The following is a 22,311-nucleotide window of genomic DNA, read 5'->3' on the forward strand; positions in this document are numbered from 1 at the left end:
TATATAGGCAGGCAGGTAGAAAGGTTTTCAGGTAGAGAGGTATTCAGGTAGAGAGGTAGATAGGTAAGTAGGCAGGTAGAGAGGTAGGTAGAGAGGTAGGTAGATAGACAGGTGGAGATGTAGGTAAATATATAGATAGGCAGGTGTGTAGGTAGGTAGACAGGAAGTCAGGGAGAGACAAAGGTAGATAGGTAGGTAGGCAGGTAGAGAGGTAGGTAGACAGACAGAAAGAGAGGTAGATAGGAAGGTAGAGAGGTAGGTAGGAAGGTAGGTAGATAGATAGGCAGGCAGGAAGATAGTTAGAGCAGGTGATAGACAGGTATTTAGGTAGATAGATAGATAGATAGATAGATAGATAGATAGATAGATAGATAGATAGATAGATAGATAGATAGATAGATAGATAGGCAGACAGGTAGATAGGTAGGTAGACAGGCAGAGAGGTAGGTAGGCAGACAGGTAGAGAGGTAGGCAGGTAGAGAGCTAGGTAGATAGAGAGGTAGGTAGATAGACAGGGAAAGACAAAGGCAGATAGGTAGGTAGGCAGGTAGATAGGTAGAGCAGGAGATAGGGGTAAGAGGGTAGACAGGCAGATAGGTAGGTAAGCAGGTAGAGTGGTAGGTAGATAGATAGTTAATGAGCTAGGTAGGTAGGAAGGTAGGCAGAGAGGTCTATGTCTTCTATAATGTATTTCTGGTATACATGTGATACTGTGGATTGAGGAAAAGTTTAAAAACTGCACAAATAAAAAAAAAGCAATTTCCCATTTATCAGGCCTTTCTATCAGACCACCTTCACCTGTACCTGTCTCACACACTTCATAATTCACTCACTCACTCACTCACTCACTCACTACAGAGGTCCTGAAGTTCAGAGCAGAACAGGACAGACAAACATCAATCCAGAGCTCCTTTTAACCCAGAGCAGCTTGTTGTTGCTGCTCAGGCTGCTCTCTGAAAGGTCAGGTGGCCGATCGCTCATTGTCCTGCTCTCCTCTGTATTATTCTCTAACAATCAGGGCATTATCCACGTCTGAGTCAGACAGCGAGACACACCTCGCCCAGGTGAGAGCCTGGAGTTGAGAGCAGTTCAAATATGCTGTCTGCTTTCAGATCAATTCAGGAGACAGGAGCGTCCAAACCTTTATACGTTTTTAAAGTCTGCTGTATATTGTTTATCTGCTTTACTGCAGACAGCTGATGTTGTGTTTCTGTGTATCTGTAGTTGGATTATGCTCCTGTTGGCTCTCTCCCACACTCCACGCCAGCACTGTACACAGCAGTGCTCTGACCTGGGCTGAGTATCGTTTAAAAAAAAAAGTCAACCCCAATACAGATACAATACTTATCGAATCGTTTAGTGACTAATGATAATGCTGATCCAGCAGTGCTAGCCAGGGTTAGCAGCAGGCTACAGACTAATAATCCTTACCTCTGAACGGCAAAAGAGCTAGCGCTTAGCATGGTTAGCAGCTAATGCTAATACTGCTAAAGAAAACTCACTAAAAAAACTCACCCTTATACTGCTGGTAAAATTCATATATAAGGCACACACAATTATAAGGCATACTGATAATTTTTGGGAAAATTAAGTGCGCATTATCAAGAATTAAAATGAATAAAAAACATGTTGGCTATCTAGTATTTGGTCTTAAGCCAAATGTTTTGTGTCCTTTAATTTGGGTCCAAAATGTTTATTTCAGGGAATCCTTAAGAATCCAGAATTCTATGAATAAATACAAAAAGAGTTAAGACTATGCCCAGAACAGCGAATGAGCTAGCACTTAGCATGTTGAGCTAATAATGCTAATAATGCTTCAGCAGTGCTAGCCTTACAACCTGACTGGTTACAACCCGACCTACAGTGTAAAAAAAAAGTACAAGCAGAACAATTACTTTTCTTTAAAAAGAATTCAAATGAATGGAAAACAGGTTTGGTATCTAGTATTTGGTCTTAAGCCTAAATGTTTCGTATCCTTTAATTTTGTTCCAAAATTGTAGTATTGTAGTAATTAATTGTGTATTTTTAGGGAATCCTTAACTTCAGTTTTCTGAACTCAACAGCAGCAATGTAACCTCTAATACATCAGTAAAATACACAAGAAATTCGAGCCAAACTTCATAATAATTAGCAATTTGTAAGAATGTTATGTGTTAAAGTTTCCAAAAGTTTTTGGAAAGAAGGTTTTAGCAAGTCCCAATTCATTCACCCTGAGAAAACATCTCACAAAACATCTGACCAAGGGGTGTGTCCTCTTACACACTTCTTAATGTCGGAGGAAGAAAAGACAAAAGGAGATAACAATAAAGATAAAAAAAGATAGAGAGATATGCACACACCCCTACTTAAGTACATTTTGTAATTACCTACATTAAATATTCTGTATTCTACTGAAAGCAGTAAGATAAAACGTATAGTCCACTTACAATAACCTTACAAACACACAGAGCTTACAAAATAAACGATAAAATAAAACATAATAGATATGTCTACTTAAATATACATTTTTTTTTATAATAAACCAAATGTCAAATTGGCAAATTACCTGATCTACTCATTATGACCATAGTTCAGTGTATTACTGGAATATTTTAACTCTATTTTTAACTCCAAACCCTTTCTCTTTATCTCTTTGTGATACTAAAAAAATTTGATACATATCTGATTCATGAAATTGCAAAAAACTAAACTAAAAAAAAAATACTAATATTTTAATATGTGTTACATACATATAGTGTTGCACGTTACACAATTTTAGAACATTAGAACATACCTCAATACTTTGTTCTTAAAATTAAATACAATAAAATATAATATCCCATTTATTTAGTACCGTTCAGTACGTCTGAATTTCAGGTTATACTGCTTCGGCCTCAGCAGCCAGAGTCAGAGCGAGCACAACGGCTTTTTGCTGTGTAGCGGATGTTCACAACACAAACACACACACACACACACACACACACACACAGTCACAGTAACACACACACACACACACAGCCGCTGAAATGTTTGAACAGGTGCACAGCTAATTTGATTTATTCATTAAGTCTGAATAACTTCATGCCTGATTTCACTAAAAGGGTTTTTGAGTGTGTGTGTGTTTGAGTGTGTGTGTGTGTGTGTGTGTATGTGTGTGTTTGTGTACACTGTTGTGTTGGTGTGTATTAGAGAACAATGTTTTCAGAGAGGAGAAGAACAACAATGAATGAAATATGAATAAAGGCTGTTTTTAGAATTATAGAACTATTTAAAACTGAATAACTGAATAAACTCAACTATCATTTATTTTCTCTTTTTTAGTCTGTTCATCCTCCTCTTCTTCTTCCTCTCAGCTCCAGCTCTCTGATCATCATGTGGAACGTGTTAATAGTGAACACTGCCTCTCTGAAGCGTGACTGCAGCGTGGATCAGGTGACAAAGGGGATTATTATTATAGTGTAAAATATCCAGCGATATTATTGGCTGATCTGAGTAAACTGACCAATACACTGAAAAGAGGACTATCCACATACTAGTGCATCTAAACAAATTAGAATATCATTGAAAAGTTACTTTATTTCAGTAATTCAGTTAAAAAAGGTGAAACTCATACATTATATAGATGTATTAAACACAGAATGATCTATTTTAAGTGTTTATTTATTTTTTGTTGATTATTGATTATGAAGCTAACAGCCAATGAAAACCCCAAAAAACAGTGTCTCAGAAAATTAGAATATTATACCAAGTAAGATCAATTGGTACTTTTGGCAGTGTTGGCAGTGTGGGCAGTGTGCCAAGTCCTGCTGGAAAATGAAAGCAGATGACAAGTTTGTAGAAACTTCACACTAGACCTCGAGCAGTTTGGACTGTGTGTCTCTCCACTCTTCCTCCAGACTCTGCTCCCTTAATTTCCTTTAAATAAAATTGAAATAAAATTCACTGATGATCAGTGATGGTTTGGAGCCAACTTCAGTTCCGGATTTCATTTTCCAGCAGCACTTGGCACACTGCCCACACTGGATGTAAAATGTAAGTTTCACATTTTGAACCGAATTACTGAAATTAAGTTACTTTTCAATTATAATTTCAATGATTTTTGAGATGCACTAGTACACACACACACACTATTCACCACAGACAGTGCTCTAGCTGAATGTGTGTGCATGCAAATAAATGTCAGCCAGCCTACAGTCATCAATAGGTGCTAGTGTGTGTGTGTATGTGTGTGTGTGTGTTGCTGTATTTAGTCCCTGGTGTGAAAAAATCTTAAGAGATTAAGAGAGTAACACTCAGAATACTGTTCCATTTTGCAGCCATAACATATAAAACATGACTTACGACTTTATTTAATACAAATTTAATACAAATTAGAGTTGCAAACATTTCGAATTCTCCATGATGTCTCTGCTTTATTTAGATTTTCTAAAACTATTTTAATTACAGTGATATTTACCACAACAACACACACTGCTTTACTACAAAGCGTTACTACATCTCAGTAACGAGAAAATGGGCTTTATTTTAGAGATCTATTGGCGAGTGTGGTTGTGTGTCTCTGCTATCGTGACTGCGTCCGCGGCACAGCAGTGCGGATATTACACGTTATAGCACGAACCTCATGTGTATTAGAGCTTAATTCTATTCTATTATTAATAATTCAAATGCCTAAATCATTAAAAATCATCTGCAAAACTTGCATTTCAGTTTATCTCTACCTAAAACGGATGTTTAGCAACTTTTCTCCTCTCTATCTCTATCACACACGTTCCTCTGGAGCCCAGCATAAAGCTCCAATCAAACGCCTATTACACTGGACTGAGCCAGACGGGGGATTAGGGGGCACAAAAGTTATTTATGGGTAGGAGGGGGGGAGTGACCCAGGTGGATTTGGGCACACACACACACACACACACACACACACACACACACTGGGGAAAGCTCTTATTTCCGTTACATCCATGCCAGACAAACACAGTGGGCACTGTGGGAGAATGGGGAGGATTACAGGGAAGAATGGAGCAGAAGAAAGACCCCTGACTTCCATTCCAACCGCACCCCAAACCCCCCCCACCCAGCCGAGTCCGTCAGCAATCCCCCTGAAATTACGCTCAGCTCACAAAAGCATCGCAAAAAAAATCAGAGATCCCGATAAACAGACTACAAACACAAAAGAGCAAAAAGAGAGAACCAGCAGATCACTGAGCACAAGAACTCAGGTGGGTGGAGCGCACCTTATCAGGATTTATTTGCTTATTTAATACTTATTTTAGCTTGTGAATGTAAAATTAACTCAGTTATAGTTATTTGTTTCTCTGATTTTGTTATTTATAGGTTTATGTTTAAGTAAAATGAACATTGTTGTTTTATTCTATAAACTACAGACAACATTTCTCCCAAATTCCAAATAAAAATATTCTCATTTAGAGCATTTATTTACAGAACATGAGAGAAATGACTGAAATAACTTTAAAAAAGATGCAGAGCTTTCAGACCTCAAATAATGCAAAGAAAAAAATAAAACGAGAAAAAATTCATATTCATAAAGAGTTTTAAGAGTTCAGAAATAATCAATATTTGGTGGAATAACCCTGGTTGGTTTTTAATCACAGTTTTTTTTCATGCATCTTGGCATCATGTTCTCCTCCACCAGTCTTACACACTGCTTTTGGATAACTTTATGCTGCTTTACTCCTGGTGCAAAACTTCAAGCTGTTCAGTTTGGTGGTTTGATGGTTTGTGATCATCCATCTTTTTTTTCTCTTGATTATATTCCAGAGGTTTTCAATTTGGTAAAATCAAAGAAACACGTAGCGCTAATGCTAATGCTAATGCGTAAAAGCGAAACAAGACAAGGCATGAATTCTGCATGATTTGACTGTTCACATTCATGCAGCATGTCTGTGGATGCGTATCGGGTACGTTTGATCTGATTTAGGACCACATATGAAAGTGACTCAAATCTGATTTAAAAAAATCGTATTTGGCACGTTCACACAGCCATGAATGAAAATCAGATCTGAGTCACTTCAGCCTGAACGTAATGTGAACGCGGATTAATTCCTCACCCTGGCGTCTCCGTTGCTGGGTCTGGCTCCGTGGCTGAAGGCGTGAGCTGGGTCTTTGTGGTAGACCTTGAGGCAGGCCTGGTCTGTGATACTCCTGTTAAAAGATAAATCCAGATCAGTCACACGTGAACTCCAGATATCACCGTCTGAACGCGGGCGAGAGCGACGCTCACGCTGGCGCCGGGCCCTGAGCTCGGCCACAGCCGGGTGCACCAGCGGCGACGGCAGGTCCACCCGAGCGAGAGGAGAGTGACTGCGGGAAAACGAGGTCTCTCTGCTGTTCAGAGCTGTGGAGACGCTAAACTCTTCTTCTGATGATGAATCCATGAGATAGTCCTTTAAAATTAGTTTTTAGTGTTAAAAGTCTTAAAGCTTAGTCTTTAGGAAACGTAGAAAATTAGAAAAATGATTCATTGACTACTAGAAATATTCCTGGAGCTAAATAAACTCTGCCTGGACGTCGTACGCTAATGATCAGTAGGTGACATAGCTATGTGTGTGTGTGTGTGTGTGTGTATTTAACTCTGAGACGCTGATATGACATGTTCAGCTTGAGTCATGTGACCGAGCTCCAGCATTATTACAATCCAGTATTATATAGAGATCATAAACCAGAACTCTCAAAGAGCGTCTCAAAGTTCAGCTCACGTCACCGTGGCAACCAGAGAGGAGGGGCATCACCTTCTTTACAAGGCATGCGACGTATTAAATATTAAAGAGACAGTGTGTGTGTGAGTGTGAGTGTGATGTAGTATTTAGCTTTTTCATTAATTTACTTATATAACACTTCTTACAACTAAACTGCAAACTAAGAAACTCATTCCCAATAAAAATGATAAACGTCTGAAATAACAAAAAATATTAAGTGTTAAAAGTTCAGAAATATAATCAATATTTGGTGGAATAACCCTGGTTTTTAATCACAGTTTTTTTTTTCATGCATCTTGGCACCATGTTCTCTTTCTCCACCAGTCTTACACACTGCTTTTGGATAACTTTATGCTGCTTTACTCCTGGTGCAAAAATTCAAGCAGTTCAGTTTGGTGGTTTGATGGTTTGTGATCATCCATCTTCCTCTTGATTATATTCCAGAGATTTTCAATTTTGTAAAATTAAAGAAACACATTTTTAAATGCTCTCTTATTTTTTTCCTGTAGTAAAAATTTGCTTTTTTAATTTTTAAAATCGTTTTATTGGCTTAAACTTAAACTTTTTCATTGGCTCATTTATACCATATTTTTTGCACTATAAGGAGCTCCTAAAATACTTTTACAGAGCAGCGTAATACAGGAGTTTCAGTTTAGATCTCCAGCATTATTAGCATTAGCCGCTATGCGCTAAGCCTGTAGCCTGCTGCTAACCCTGGCTAGCACTGCTGGAGCAGCATTAGCATTACTCGCTAAGTAATGCTAGCCAAAAATGCTAGCTTTTTGGCTGTTCAGAGGTGAATATTATCAGCCTGAAAAAATGCTTTACTCAGTTTTTAAGAGAGTGACCTGCTGAATTAGAAGGAAAACACCCCTGTTCCTTACTAATGTCTCTTAAAATGCGCCTTATAATCCGGTGCGAGTTGTGCGCGTATGAAAATAGATTAGAAAATAGACATTTATTGATAGTGCACCTTAAAGTGTGAAAAATATGGTAGACTATTCTGATTAAAAACATGTCTCAATTAGTGATATGTGCAATAAAACATGTGGAAAAATAAAATACATTTACAATACATATACCACTGTAATAGATGCAGGGTCTGAAAGGGTTAAACTTTATTTTTAAGTAAATAAAAGAAAAGTAAGTAAAGAAAGAGCTAATACCTGACATCACTGAGCTCGTAGTACATGTTCCTCATATCATCTTTGACGTAGATGGCGGTGCTGGGGGACTCGAGCATCTTCATGCTGAGCTGCTGGGGGAAGGCACTGACGAACAGAGCGCGCACTGTATCTGCACTCGTTATCTCATTCGGCATCCGGATCTGCTTCATATCATCACCATACTGCAGGTACAACACACCTGAGAGAGGGAGAGAGAGAGAGAGAGAGGGTTAGTATTGGAATTCATATTAAAATCCACAATTTTACAATAATCTCACATATATACAGCTCTGGAAAAAAATAAGATTTCACCTAAAAATGATGAGTTTCTTTGATTTTACCAAATTAAAAACCTCTGGAATATAATCAAGAGGAAGATGGATGATCACAAACCATCAAACCACCAAACTGAACTGCTTGAATTTTTGAACCAGGAGTAAAGCAGCATAAAGTTATCCAAAAGCAGTGTGTAAGACTGGTGGAGGAGAACATGATGCCAAGATGCATGAAAAAAAAACTGTGATTAAAAACCAACCAGGGTTATTCCACCAAATATTGATTATTTCTGAACTCTTAAAACTTTATGAATATGAACTTTATGTTTTATTTGCATTACTTAAGGTCTTAGTTGAAAGCTCTGCATCTTTTTTTTTTGTTACTTCAGCTGATTTCAATTTCATTTTCTGTAAATAAATGCTCTAAATGAGAATATTTTTATTTGGAATTTGGGAGAAATGTTGTCTGTAGTTTATAGAATAAAACAACAATGTTCATTTTACTCAAACATAAACCTATAAATAACAAAATCAGAGAAACTTACTTTTTTCCAGAGCTGTATAATAAATGATCATTAATAAACACAACCTATTCTAACACATAATTTAATCCCAGTTAAAGCAGGAAAGACCCGTTTGCTCTGCTGAGCTGCACTGGGTGGGAGTTCCAAACCACAAAGCAATTGACGGTGGTATAGCAGTGTAAACAGTCCCGAGGCAGAGGGCTTTTATTCTCCTTTTATTTTCTGGCAGGAGGTGAAGTATGAAATTTACTGCACGATCAGCAGGAACTGAATACAGTAACAGCAGTAGCTTTTAAGCAATGCAAGAATGTATTATGTATATGGCAAGCATGCAAACACTATTGCTATTTTGCTAAGCCTAGATTTTGATCACTGATAAAACAATTCAGCTCGATTCAGTGATGATATTTGGCATGCTAAATATCTGATCCAGCCAGCGACTGGGAGTCAAGAGGAGCAGCTACCTACAGCCAATAAGATTACATAGAAACCATGGGTCCAAAACACATCTCCTCTCCTGCAAGACCAGAGCCGTTTATTCCAGGGTAATTTTCTCAAGCAATAATACTTGAGAGGGAGTGCTACAACCTCAAACCTCGAGAGTATTATTGCGATTATACCATTTCCAGTTCCAGTATCATTAATCACTGATTATTGAAAGATTTTAAAGAGTTAAAGAGGAGGAAAAATAGGATCTGTTTGGTTATAAACACTTAAAATAGTTCCATTGCTGCTCTGTTTGTTTGTAGCTGTGCTGTTTGGCTTGTAAGCGCTGCATCGTTGCTAGGTTACCTGTATGTGGCGGAAGAGTAATACATGGAGAGCTTCGGTTAGGTTACAGTGCATTACCGGCTGATAACGGCACTCATAGGACGCCTCTTAACCAATCACATTGTAGGGTCGGAACTTACTGTGGTATAATACGCAATATTAGCCCAGTTTTTCATTTGTCTACTTAAAGTGGGCTCACTTTAAGTGCGTAATCACCTCTATAGAGATTCTCTACATGGTATCTCTAGTTCTCGCAGAATCATGGAACTGATCTATGTAGAATAATATAATTAATCTTTTTTATATAAATTATGTAACTGATCTTTTTATTGTGGGAAAAGTTTAAAAAATGTAAAAAAAAAACTGCAACCAGATAAAAATGAAACTGTTTACTATATCTAACAGAAAACTAGATTCAACACATCGCAATATATCGTCAAATTTAACTTAAATCTATCCTCCTGCAGCATGTTTGACTGTAGTGTGCAGTAGTGGTGATCACTCTCTGTGTGTGTTTGGGTTTTTCACAGTGAAACAGTATCTCTACAGATCACTGCTGTGTGTGTGTGTGTGTGTGTGTGGAGCTCCGGGTGCCAGCATGTGGGCTGGGAGAGAACACACTGCGGCGGAGCTGTGTGTGTGTGTGTAAGAGAGAGAGTGTGTGTGTGTGTTGAAGTTTAAGTGAGATTTAAGGCATCAGCTGTGGTATTACAGTAAGCTGGGTGGAGCAGTTATGATATAACACACACTCTTTCACTCTATTTCTCTCTCTGTCATCTCTATTTCAGCTTTCCCACACTGAGACACACACACACACACACACACACACACACACACACACACACACACACACACAGAGCCTACTGCCCAAACAGGAACTTCTCCAACGTCAATCTAACCATACACTTAAGCAAAAAACTCTGCCAATGGGGTAAGCTAATTATTCTTGGTAAGATTTCTTCAAAAAAGTAATCACAGAATAAGTAACGTAACATTTAAATCAAGCAAAAATCACAGATTTTTTGCCTTAAATTTGGAAACAAGAATTATTGTGCGTATTTTGGTGCGTTTAGATTTGCACCTGTGCGAAAACGCTCCAAGTAAACAAACTCACCAACTGATCTGAACCAGGGAAATTAACTACATGTGTGAAAAAGCTCTAAAATACTTCCTAACCTGGGATAAGTTGGTGCAGCCAAGGCCATGTTTGTAAAATCTATTAGGAGCTTAAACTATTGTAGGTCTTAATATCTTAATTCATTGTTTTTTATATTAATATCAGAATTAGCACACATCATGTGTCAATATTATGCACCCTAAATGCAAGGTTCACACTACACAACTTTTTGAGTCACCAGTTGTTGAGACATTTTCACTACATTTTTCATCAAGTGCAAATCACAGACTCATTTTTCTGCTTTCCAGAAACACGTTTATCACGAGATAAACAGAACTGAGCGCACACAAGAACTAGCGATGCCGTGCAGAGAACCTTTAGAGAGGAGAATACGCACTTAAAGTGAGGCCAAAATGAATGGGTTCATATGAAGCAACTGATCAAAATTCATAAATTCAGAGTTCATAAATGTCTGATCTAATATTTTTTCTAACTCAAACTCATTGGGATTGGCTCATTTTTTTGTGAAAAAGATATTTATCAAAACACATTTTCGATAAACACACACTGTACACCCCCCCCTCTACACATTTATATTACATACAGTATGTTTGGCCAAGGGCTAATAAACATTGCTTCATTTGTAAATTTGAAACTAAACAAATTTTCTACTCATATCTTGAGTTTAATTCATTTTCTTTTACATTTTATTAAAAAACTAATAAAAAAAGAGTAGCACTTTTTAAAAGAAATGTAACATAAGAAAGGTAAAGGGCAAATATTAACCATGTAAGCTGTTTATATTGCTTGCAATTTAGGTGAAGCGAGCATGAGTAAAGGATTTTAATGTAGAATTGCTTCATTTTGCTGAATTAAATACAAGTAACAAAGTAAACGAGTAACAAAAATATGAACACCACACAAGGGTTAAACTCAGTGTTGTAAAAAATGTAAAAAACTGATACAGATACACAGATACACTTTCTTTGCTTTTTTTTTTAGTAAAACACATTTTTCTACTTTCTAAAATGTAAGAAATCCTCAGAACAAGCAGATAATTACTAGATTTTTAGCTCTATTTACCCCCATTCATAAAGGATTCACTCGCCCAAGCCCCTCCCACAAATGAGCAAAACAAAGTGTAAAAAAAATCCTTTTTAACCAGCTTTAACTCAAACACAACTTCATCCATCAACTGGAATCAGTCCACAAACACAAAAGAGCAGAGATATGATGATTAGAACACGTCCATGTTTGTGTTATGAATTCCTCAGCCATAAACTAATGCACTCACTGTATCACTACAATGTGGAGGCGGATATCCTTTCTGGGACTGGTGAACAATGCACTGGAAGTGTGTGTGTGTGTGTGTGTGTGTGTGTGTGTTCACGCTGTCACTACAAATCAGAAACAAATGTTCAGAGCAGTCAGGAAGGATGGGCCGGACTAAAACAACAGATTTACAGCAGGAGGATATTTAAAGTTCTGTTTAAAATCATCCTAAACCCAAAGACAAAGCGTGCAAGAGTTCACTAGTGTTCTCCTGTGTTCTCACAATACAACAGACCTAACAGAGTTCCTACAGTACTCACTACAGGATTCTTTAAACAATGCCATAGAAGAAGACCATTTTTGGTCAACAGGTACATTTTAAAACACATTTGAGGTGCACGGATTGTTGAAAATTCGCAAAACGATATACAGCTCTGGAAAAACGTAAGAGATCACTTCAGTTTCTGAATCAGTTTCTCTGATTTTGCTATTTATAGGTTTATGTTTGAGTAAAATGAACATTGTTGTTTTATTCTATAAACTACAGACAACATTTCTCCCAAATTACAAATAAAAATATTCTCATTTAGAGCATTTATTTACAGAAAATGAGAAATGACTGAAATAAAAAAAAGATGCAGAGCTTTCAGACCTCAAATAATGCAAAGAAAACAAGTTCATATTCATAAAGTTTTAAGAGTTCAGAAATAATCAATATTTGGTGGAATAATCCTGGTTGGTTTTTAATCACAGTTTTATTTCATGCATCTTGGCATCATGTTCTCCTCCACCAGTCTTACACACTGCTTTTGGATAACTTTATGCTGCTTTTACTCCTGGTGTAAAAATTCAAGCAGTTCAGTTTGGTGGTTTGATGGTTTGTGATCATCCATCTTCCTCTTGATTATATTCCAGAGCTTTTTAATATGGTAAAATCAGAGAAACTCATCATTTTTAAGTGATCTCTTATTTTTTTTGTTTAGATCTGTACAGTAACGCGTATGTAAAAGTGATGAGAGTCATGCAACAATGCAGTTTTTGTACGCAGTACGAATTTGTAAAGACTCTAAAAGCTTTCTTTAAGACTGTACAACCAACAAAAGTAAATTAAAAGTTAAATAATCTCTACAGACATTTTTACAATAGATTCTATTTATAAAAACTGATCACAACACAAAGACAATCACAGAATCTCCTTTAAAGTTCATGCAGCTAAACAAAGACAGCAGCTTTAAAAGAACATAAGCAGAGTTTTCCAACCTGAGAGTTCTCCGCAGAAAGAGAGGAAGAGCTGTGAATGAGTGTCGTCCAGAAGAAGAAGAAGAAAAAGAAGAGGAGGAGGAGAGAGAGACAGAAATACTCTCTCTCTGTAGATCACTAAACTGCCAACGCAACTTTTCTTCTGCTTATTCTGCTCCAAGCTTCATTCTGAAGACGTCTATCCCCTGTTTCGCTCTCTCTATCTCTCTCTTTCTCTCTCTCTCTAGACGTAACTGGCTTTCCAGCTGCTGTTCATTTAAACCGACCAATCAGAGCTTTCGGGGTCAGTGAAGGATTCTCTTTCAGCTCAGGTCTGCATGTGTGGGTCTGTTTGTTTTCATATGTTTCCAGGACTAAAACTGTCCTGATTTGGAAGGAAAAGAGGAGAAAGAACAGGAATAACCTTCAGAGAGAGGAACAGCAGAACCACCCGCACGTTTTTACACCACTGTTCCTCACAAAAGCTCCATTCAACTCACTTAACCTCACCATTTCTTAGTGAAACTCAACTAGAAGAGAATCTGCTCGGCATCTTATTTCACTCCGGTGAAGATTTTAAAATCCTCCAGTGAATCTACAGAGGAGTACGAAGTGTTTTTTTTTTTACATTTTATTTAAATGTAAATAAAATAATGAATTTAAGAAAGGTAAAATATAATTATATTTATATTAGTAGTGTCAATAATTAAAATACTAGTATATACTTGTATGCTTAAGGGGGGATAAAGCCGTAACGTGGGGCGCTGGAATAAAGAATGCATGATAAATTGTATGGAGAAAACTTTTTTTTACATTATTATAAACATCCCAGCTTGGTTGTAAGGATTTCTGAATTAGAACTTAATTAGCTGAGTATAAAAGAGCGTTTTTACACATATAGTTGGTCTCTAAGATCTGAATCAGTTTGTTTTGGTTTCACACAGGCATAAAAACTAACAAAACTAAACAAAATGCGCACCAATAAACCACGCGAGCACATCGTCTCCTCTGATTGGTCAGAGTTGTCTCAGCAATTGCTTAGGGCCTCAAGCTGGCCTGGGACCCCCAGACAGTGTGATTGTCCCTTTAAATTCTGTGATGGTCAGTGCAGGAAGGTACAACAACACTGCAATCAGAATCAACCTGAAGGGGGCGCCTCTCACTAGTTGCTAAAAGTAGAATATAACCAGACTGGAACATGTTCAGCAGTATCCATGCACACCAGCTGTTCCCTGATCATGGAAACAACACAACAAACCTCAACAAAACCTATCCTTTTGATAAAATAATCCTATATTTGATAAGATGAGTAAGAGCTTGTAAAGCTAAACAAATATTAAGTTTAATTAAGTTAACTTAGTTTTATATGGTTTTATTATGGTTATATTTGGAGCCGCGCTCTGTCTGAACGCAGAGACGAGGCGCAACAATTTTTGCCCCCATTACTGAGAGATGATCTGTATTTGATGTATTTGTGTGCATCTTCAGACCAGTGTCTCTCCCATAATATATGCCTGTAGGAGCTTAAATACAGAGTACGACTCCAAGCTGTGGAGACGCAGTGATTCCACTGGCTGGACGGAAAACGACAGAATCGCTTTCTACCCTCTACAAACTTCAAACTGACTGCAAAGCTCAGGAACTAAATCAAACACACACTCACTCACACTTATACACACTCATACACACACACACACATGGGTGGAAAAAAATGTGGCATAAATAACTGGAATCTGGATTTTGGAAAACTTTCATTAAATACACTGTAATTCAGAAGCAGGACGAGGCGCCAGAACTTTCTCCAAACATCCTGAACTCAGAGGAAGACTCAATTACACCAAATACCAAACAGCCGTCTTTAATCTGCCAGAGAACCACAGCAAATAATTGTGTTTTTAAACACATACAGTACAGGCCACAAGTTTGGACACACCTTCTTCTCTTTTTCAGTGCGTTTTCTTTATTATTTTCATGACTATTTACATTGTAGATTCTCACTGAAGCATCAAAACTATGAATGAACACATGTGGAGTTTTATGTACTTAACCAAAAAATGAGCTGAACCTCCACAGTCACCGGACCTGAACCCAATCCAGATCCAGGTTTGGGGTGAGCTGGAGCACAGAGTGAAGAAGACAAAGGAGCAACAAGTGCTAATAAACACCTCTGGGAACTCCTTCCTTCTTTCAAGACTGCTGGAAAACATTTTATTTCAGGTGGCCACCTCTTAAATGAAGCTCATTGAGAGAATGATGCCAAGAGTGTGCAAAGCAGTAATCAGAGCAAAGGGGGGCTTTTATTTTGAAGAAACTAGAATATAATTAGTTTTTTTCAGTTATTTCACCTTTTTTTGTTAAGTACATAAAACTCCACATGTGTTCATTCATCCGGGTTAGCACCCGAACATCCCTTTCAGACAGCTTCCTCTTACAGCATCCACAGTTAATCCTGTTGGATGTGTGTATGTATGTGTATGTGTGTTTGTGTATAGGTAACACCAGTTTTTAATCTCAAGCTGCCACTCAAGCTGCATCATAATTAAAAAAGCTTTAAGCCAGAAGGTGAAATCAGATAACGTGTGTGTGTGTGTGTGTTATAATGTGAGGGTGTGTGTGTGTGTATAAGGGTGTGTGTGTGTGTTCGTACCTAGAGAGCGGTCCTTGGTCTGGTTGGCAGAGCGCACCACGGGCAGGCTGGCGCGGGAGCGTGAGCCGCGGGTGAACCCCAGCGGGGCGTCGCACTCCGACATGACCTCCAGAGCGTCCAGAGAGATCAGGGAGCCCTGCTCCAGCTGCTCCCCCAGAGAGGAGGGTACGGGGCTGGGGCACGGACACGCCGCGCCCTGCTTAGGGCTCCGGGTCTGCAGAACAAAACACACACACAACCAACATTACAAAAAACTGAAAAATACAAATACCCAACATATCTCTTTGGACGAGGAGAAGCTGATCAGTGTTCATAATCTCATTTGAGACACAAAAAAAATAAAAAATAGAAAATTGGATGTAAAAAACCCTTTCTTTTTGAATGTAGTGCTGAGTACAGGAAATAAGTTTTCATCCATTTTTTCAATTTTAGTTTTTTAATTTCAACCCCTCACAATCAACATTTTAGGAAAAATGAAAAATGAATCTTTTTTTTTGTTTTCTAATTTTTCCATTTTTGCATTTTGCAAGTTGGATTATGTCAGTATAACATTTCAGGCTAAATTTAAACATAGAAATTTGGGTATAAAACTAATATTATTAGTTTAATTATTAGTTAAATAATATTAATATTATTTATTTATTTTTTTCATTTACTTTGGTGAAGAAGAAATATATTTTCATGTTTTTTTTTTTAATCTCTTGTTTTCCATTACAGCCTTCACTAACAGAATTTAAAAAATGTATCTTCTCTCATTTTTTAGTTTTTGGTAGATTTTTCTATTTTTGCATCTTGTTACAAAAATCTGATGGTATAATGCAACTTACTCTTGTTACAAAATAGAAAAATCTGAAAATTGAGGGAAGATTGACATACTCAATAATAATAATAATAATAATAATAATAATAATATTTGGACGGCTGACTGATCAACAGGTTCACGGCCAGGTGTCACTTCTTCCCTCATTGTTTCATGAGAAACTCAGGTGATAATAAAGATGATAGAGTTTATTTTGAGTGTTGAATTTGTGTTTGGTAGATGTAAATGAGAAATTTCTCTATATGAGGCCCAAACAGGTGTTGATTCAAGTGAAGGAGCCATAAATAAGCCAATAAACACAATCCTGACTCTGATAATTAACAAAAACTTCAGGCATAACCAAATCAACAATCTGGAGCATTCTCACAAAACAAAAAGTATTTAAAATAGTTACATTATTATTATCATTATTTTATTCAAAATCAGCAGTTTTCGTAACTTTTAGCAATATGATTTTCTGTAGTATGACATGTTTTGTTATATCCCCAAAAACATTATTAATACAAATATATATATATATATATATATATATATATAGAAGCTGTTTAAGATGTTTAAATAACCTAAATAAAAAAGTAAGTAAAATTAAATAAAGTTGCATATACTGAGATCCTGAACAGATACTAATATCTAAAAGTTATGTTCATACACTGTGCGATGAGTCGATAACGTAATTAATTGTAATTGCATCAAATCGTTTTTATTTAACATTAAAATAGTCATAAAAATCTTAAAATAATCAATATGAGATTGTATCGTAATTAGACTTGTGATTTAAAACCCTAAGGCCTAGTTCATGCACACACACACACACACACACACACACACACACACACACACACACACACACACACACACACACACACACACAGGTCTAATACAGTTTCATTCAGAGCAAAAACAACAAACCAACAGGCCCAACAGGCTTGTGAGAACACACCAAAGTAAACTCAACACACACACACACAAACGCACACACAAACGCACACACTCCCGCCTTCAGAAAGCTAAAGCATTAGCATGCTAGAGCTGCAGATCAACACCTCTCAGGAGGCGGGGTTTATGTGAGTCCACAGTTCCATGCTGAAACACAGTTAGATTAGCTGGGATGCTCTGAGCTCACGTGAGGCTGATGATGATGAAGAGTCTCGATTTTTAGCAGATATCTCTGAATATTTAACTCACAGTGCAGAGAAGACAACATCCCCTGCAAACACTACAGACAGAGAGAGAGAGAGAGAGAGGGATGGTTTCAGGTTCACAGAGAAGAAAAAGTTTCAGAAGGTTTAAAAGGCGAGTAACGTGATCCATAAGCCCATAAACTTCCTGCAGGATGACATTCTGATGAAGCAGACAGGAGCTGTCAGTCTGAGTATCACTGATAGTTACGTTACAACAGATCACCTCCAAAGCCTGCGCTCTCAAACCACTCGTATAATTATTTCAGAGAGTTCACACTAGGTTTAATATGGAAGCCCATTCCCGCCACCTAAAAAAAATAAATAATCCAGCAAAATGTTTTTTTATTATTATTAAGTAAACTGCTATCTCAATATTTTGAGATACTAAGTCAATATTTTGAGATACTAAGTCAATATTTTGAGATACTAAGTCAATATTTTGAGATACTATCTCAATATTTTGAGATACTATCTCAATATTTTGAGATACTATCTCAATATTTTGAGATACTAAGTCAATATTTTGAGATACTAAGTCAATATTTTGAGATACTAAGTCAATATTTTGAGATACTAACTCAATATTTTGAGATACTATCTCAATATTTTGAGATACTAAGTCAATATTTTGAGATACTATCTCAATATTTTGAGATACTAGTAGGCTGTACAGAGACAGAAGCAGGTGAGACAAAGATGCAAAATGGATACCATCATTGAGGACTACTTCAGACGTGGATTCACAAATCATGAAATATTGGAACTTTTAGAGGAATCACACAATATCAAAATAAGCCTCCGGATCTTGGACGAGGCTGAAGTTAGCTTCTTATTCGCCAGTGTCTTATTCAGATTTCCGTTCCACCTTAAATGCTGGCTGAACATTCATGCGGCCGCCTGTAGATGTCGCATTTTAACAGTAAAAAACAGCATGTAAGCAAAGTGCTGTGAAAACGCTCTGAATAAAGGGGAGAACACAATGCGAGGGACAGAGTTTAACTCTGAGTGAAATATAATGTAAATAAAATTAAATATGAATTAAAACGTTATTGCTCTCACTTTTGGCCTAATTCCCAGGTCATTATCTACAGGTGGCCGCATGTATATTCAGCCAGCATTTAAGGTATCTCAAAATATTGACTTAGTATCTCAAAATATTGACTTAGTATCTCAAAATATTGACTTAGTATCTCAAAATATTGAGATAGTATCTCAAAATATTGACTTAGTATCTCAAAATATTGACTTAGTATCTCAAAATATTGACTTAGTATCTCAAAATATTGAGATAGTATCTCAAAATATTGACTTAGTATCTCAAAATATTGAGATAGCAATTTACTTAATAATAATAAAAAAAAATTGCTGGAGTATTTTTATTTTTTAGGTGGCGGGAATGGGCTTCCATAGTTTAACTATCTGGAGTCAGGAGGACAATAAATCGACCTTTAAAAACACTCATTAATGCTCTTTAACAAGTGCAACTGAATCTGAAATCAAAACAACATCAAAAACCTTCTTAAAGAAGATACTTAAAGAAGGCATTTTCATACTATTCTTTATTTAGAATACTGGAATTATAAAAGCTGCTTTCCAGACTTTCCAGAATCTTGTGTGGTACACTGCAAGGGTTGAATGCTATCTGCTCCCAGTGCTGTGTGTAGGGTAGACGTCCCAAGTCTGTCGGAAGTTGAATATGTGTTACGTTACAACAGATCACTTCCAAAACCTGTGCTCTCAAACCACTCTTATAATTATCTCTGAGAGTTCACACAGGGTTTAACTATCCGGAGTCAAAAGGACAATTAATGGACCTTTAAAAAAAAAAACCTTTTTAAGAAGATACTTAAAGAAGGCGTTTTCACACTAGCCTTTATTTAGAATACTGCAATGGTTGTTCTGCGAGTTTTCTACATTTCGTTAAATATAAAAGCAGATTTTCAGCAAAAAAAACATGCCCAGATTAGCGAGGTATGATCCTTCTCTAATAATCAATTTCCTGGGGTTTACATAAAGCAGAATCTTGTGTGGTATGGAACGCTGCAGGTGTTGAATGCTATCTGCTCCCAGTGCTGCGTGTAGGGTAGACGTCCCAAGTCTGTCGGAAGTTGAATGTGTGTTACGTTACCACAGATTGCTTCCAAAACCTATGCACTTAAACCACTCGTATAATTATGTGGGAGAGTTCACACAGAGTTTAACTATCCAGAGTCAGGAGGACAATATATGGACCTTTAAAAAACATTCTTTAATTCTGATTACAAGTGCAACTGAATCTGATATCAAAAAAACTTCACAACCATTTTTTAAGAAGATACTTAAAAGGTGTTTTCACACTAGCCTTTAATCCGAATACTGCAGTGCTGTGTGTAGGGTAGACATTCCAAGTCTTTAAGAAGTTGAATGTGTGTTATGTTAATGGACCGGTAACACTTTATAATAACTTTCATTTATATACCATTAACTAATGATTAATAACTGTTATTTTTCACATTTTAAGAAACTAAAAAGTTGCTATCACATTTGTAAATGCTAATGAATGCATTGTGTGCTACACTGCAGATGTGGAAGCCTCAGTATCTGCTCCCAGTGCTGTGTGTAGGGTAGATGTCCCAAGTCTCCCAGAAGTTAACAATAACATTATTAATAACATGCTCCGTGAAGTCAGATAAAATCTAGAATCTAGAAACAGAATCTAGAACGAGTGGCCCAAGAGTGAACACAAGCGCTTACACAGGCGACGCATACTTTTTTTTTACCCAATCACGTGAAATCACGAAGGAAAGAGAGGGCATATTCATGAAGCACATGCAAAACAGAGAGTGTTGTGATTGGTCTGTTCTCTAAAAAGGGTCTGTGAGTCAACCAATCAGTTTTAAGTGTGGGCGGGCAGTTTTTTTTTTTTTTTTCTTCTTCTTCTGGATGGGATGCATTCAGGAGCATCATGGCTCCCATCAAAACTTGTTTCTCCTCTCACTACTCTAAAGTATATCCATGTCTGGTAAAAGTAAAAAACAATTAAATACTACATACCCTAAAATTAATTTTTGCAACTTGGGATGTCTATTATTCTGTAGATAAAGACATAATAACTGGGTGATTTTAGAAGCATCAAATAATCATGTAATAATGCATGTAATAATACTAGAAACTGAAATTTAGCTGTTTTTAAGCAACTTGATGGTGCTCAACCAACTTATTTCTCAATATTTTACTCTTCTCTTAACCTCAGATCATCTCAGTAACACAGTAAGTCAGTGTAATACTAGATAGAGGTCAGATATGATGATCTGCTTCTGTGAGATCTGACTGTAAACACAAGTCGAAACTCTTAACCACAGGCCAAATCCCACACTCATAAAAAGTGTCCAATCAATCCCATACCTGAGTTAATAATGTGATCAGACAGGTTTCTGAACTGTTTAAAGTTCACACAGCGTATAAATACTTCAGTGACAGATACACTATAGACCAGCACACACACACACACTAAAAATACACACTACAACTACATACTGCATGATACAATCTAGAAAGAAAAACAACTACCAGTGAACATGAAGCAATCTCTTCGTCTTTATCACTGTTTATTTTCATAATACAGACGTTACATCCAGGTTTTTTTTTATTAATCAATAGGGCTGAGTATTGTTTTAAAATGTTGGATACCGATACGATACTTTGTATTTGAATTCGATACAGATACCAAAACAATTGTAACATCTGATACTGAATTATACCAAAAAAAAAAAAAATACAAAAAGTGACAGATTCCATCTTTCTGGATCTTTTTGGAACAAAAACAATGGGCATTTTTGTTTGTGGCGCTTTGATAAAAACAAAAACAGCAGCATTATTTGTGTTCGCTCCGCCAAAAAAAAAAAAAATTAAAACAATTATTTCAAGCATTTTAATGATAACGATAATAAACATGATATTTTGCATTATTTAAAAACGTGTTTTTAAAAGTATTATGTTGTATTAGCCTGAACTTCTTAAAGAAAAACAATTGGATGCTCAATATATTAATGGAAATTATATATATAAATATGAAACCCTGCACGGAAGTGCTTATAAACGGATAGATTTTTTCCCCTATTTTCTCTCAATTTAGCTTGGCAAGTTGTGCTCTCTCGGGGCTCCGGCAGCTGATGGTAAACTGCATAACCGGGATTCGAACCAGCATACTCCTGATCATAGTGGAAGATCATAGTGGAAGCTTTTTAAACCACTGGACTACTTGACGCCTCTATAAATGATTAAATTCGAGTACCTCAGACTGGGGTTTACATATTAAGCCCCGCCTCTACTTTATATAAGTAACGTGCCATTAAATATTAACTATAAAACAGACAAAATCAAAAACACAAATAGCGCTATCACATTGATACATATTTCATGACATTAAGTGATCACTATTCTTTTTTTTTTAAATTTGTATTAATTAATGAATTAACTCTTTCCTTTTCAGGTTAACAAAATTCATGACCCTCCCCCTCAGCAGCAGGATTAAAACGTAAGTACATTGAAATGCTACTCTGGTGATGAGCTACCTTCATCACATCACATGATGATTATACACACACACGTAAACACTCACACAC

General features: G+C 36.7%; 1 protein-coding gene across 13 annotated transcripts in view; it reads right to left on the reverse strand.

The window, feature by feature from the left end:
* si:ch211-285f17.1 (sickle tail protein) overlaps positions 1-22,311 on the reverse strand; it is a 139,044-nt gene that overhangs the window by 36,881 nt on the left and 79,852 nt on the right. For 11 of the 13 annotated variants that reach the window (XM_022666963.2, XM_049479962.1, XM_049479961.1 and 8 more), the window contains 3 exons: positions 15,707-15,920; positions 7,862-8,060; positions 6,048-6,141 (listed from right to left, as the gene is read on the reverse strand). In XM_022666963.2, coding sequence (XP_022522684.2) covers positions 6,048-6,141; positions 7,862-8,060; positions 15,707-15,920 — 507 coding nt within the window. Of the gene's footprint in view, positions 1-6,047; positions 6,142-7,861; positions 8,061-13,080; positions 13,285-15,706; positions 15,921-17,649; positions 17,768-22,311 lie in introns of those variants that run through there. The other 2 variants (XM_022666965.2, XM_022666967.2) reach the window with 2 other exon arrangements.

This window comes from Astyanax mexicanus, chromosome 6 (assembly GCF_023375975.1).
Source record: "Astyanax mexicanus isolate ESR-SI-001 chromosome 6, AstMex3_surface, whole genome shotgun sequence".
Classification (NCBI taxonomy): Eukaryota; Metazoa; Chordata; class Actinopteri; order Characiformes; family Acestrorhamphidae; genus Astyanax; species Astyanax mexicanus.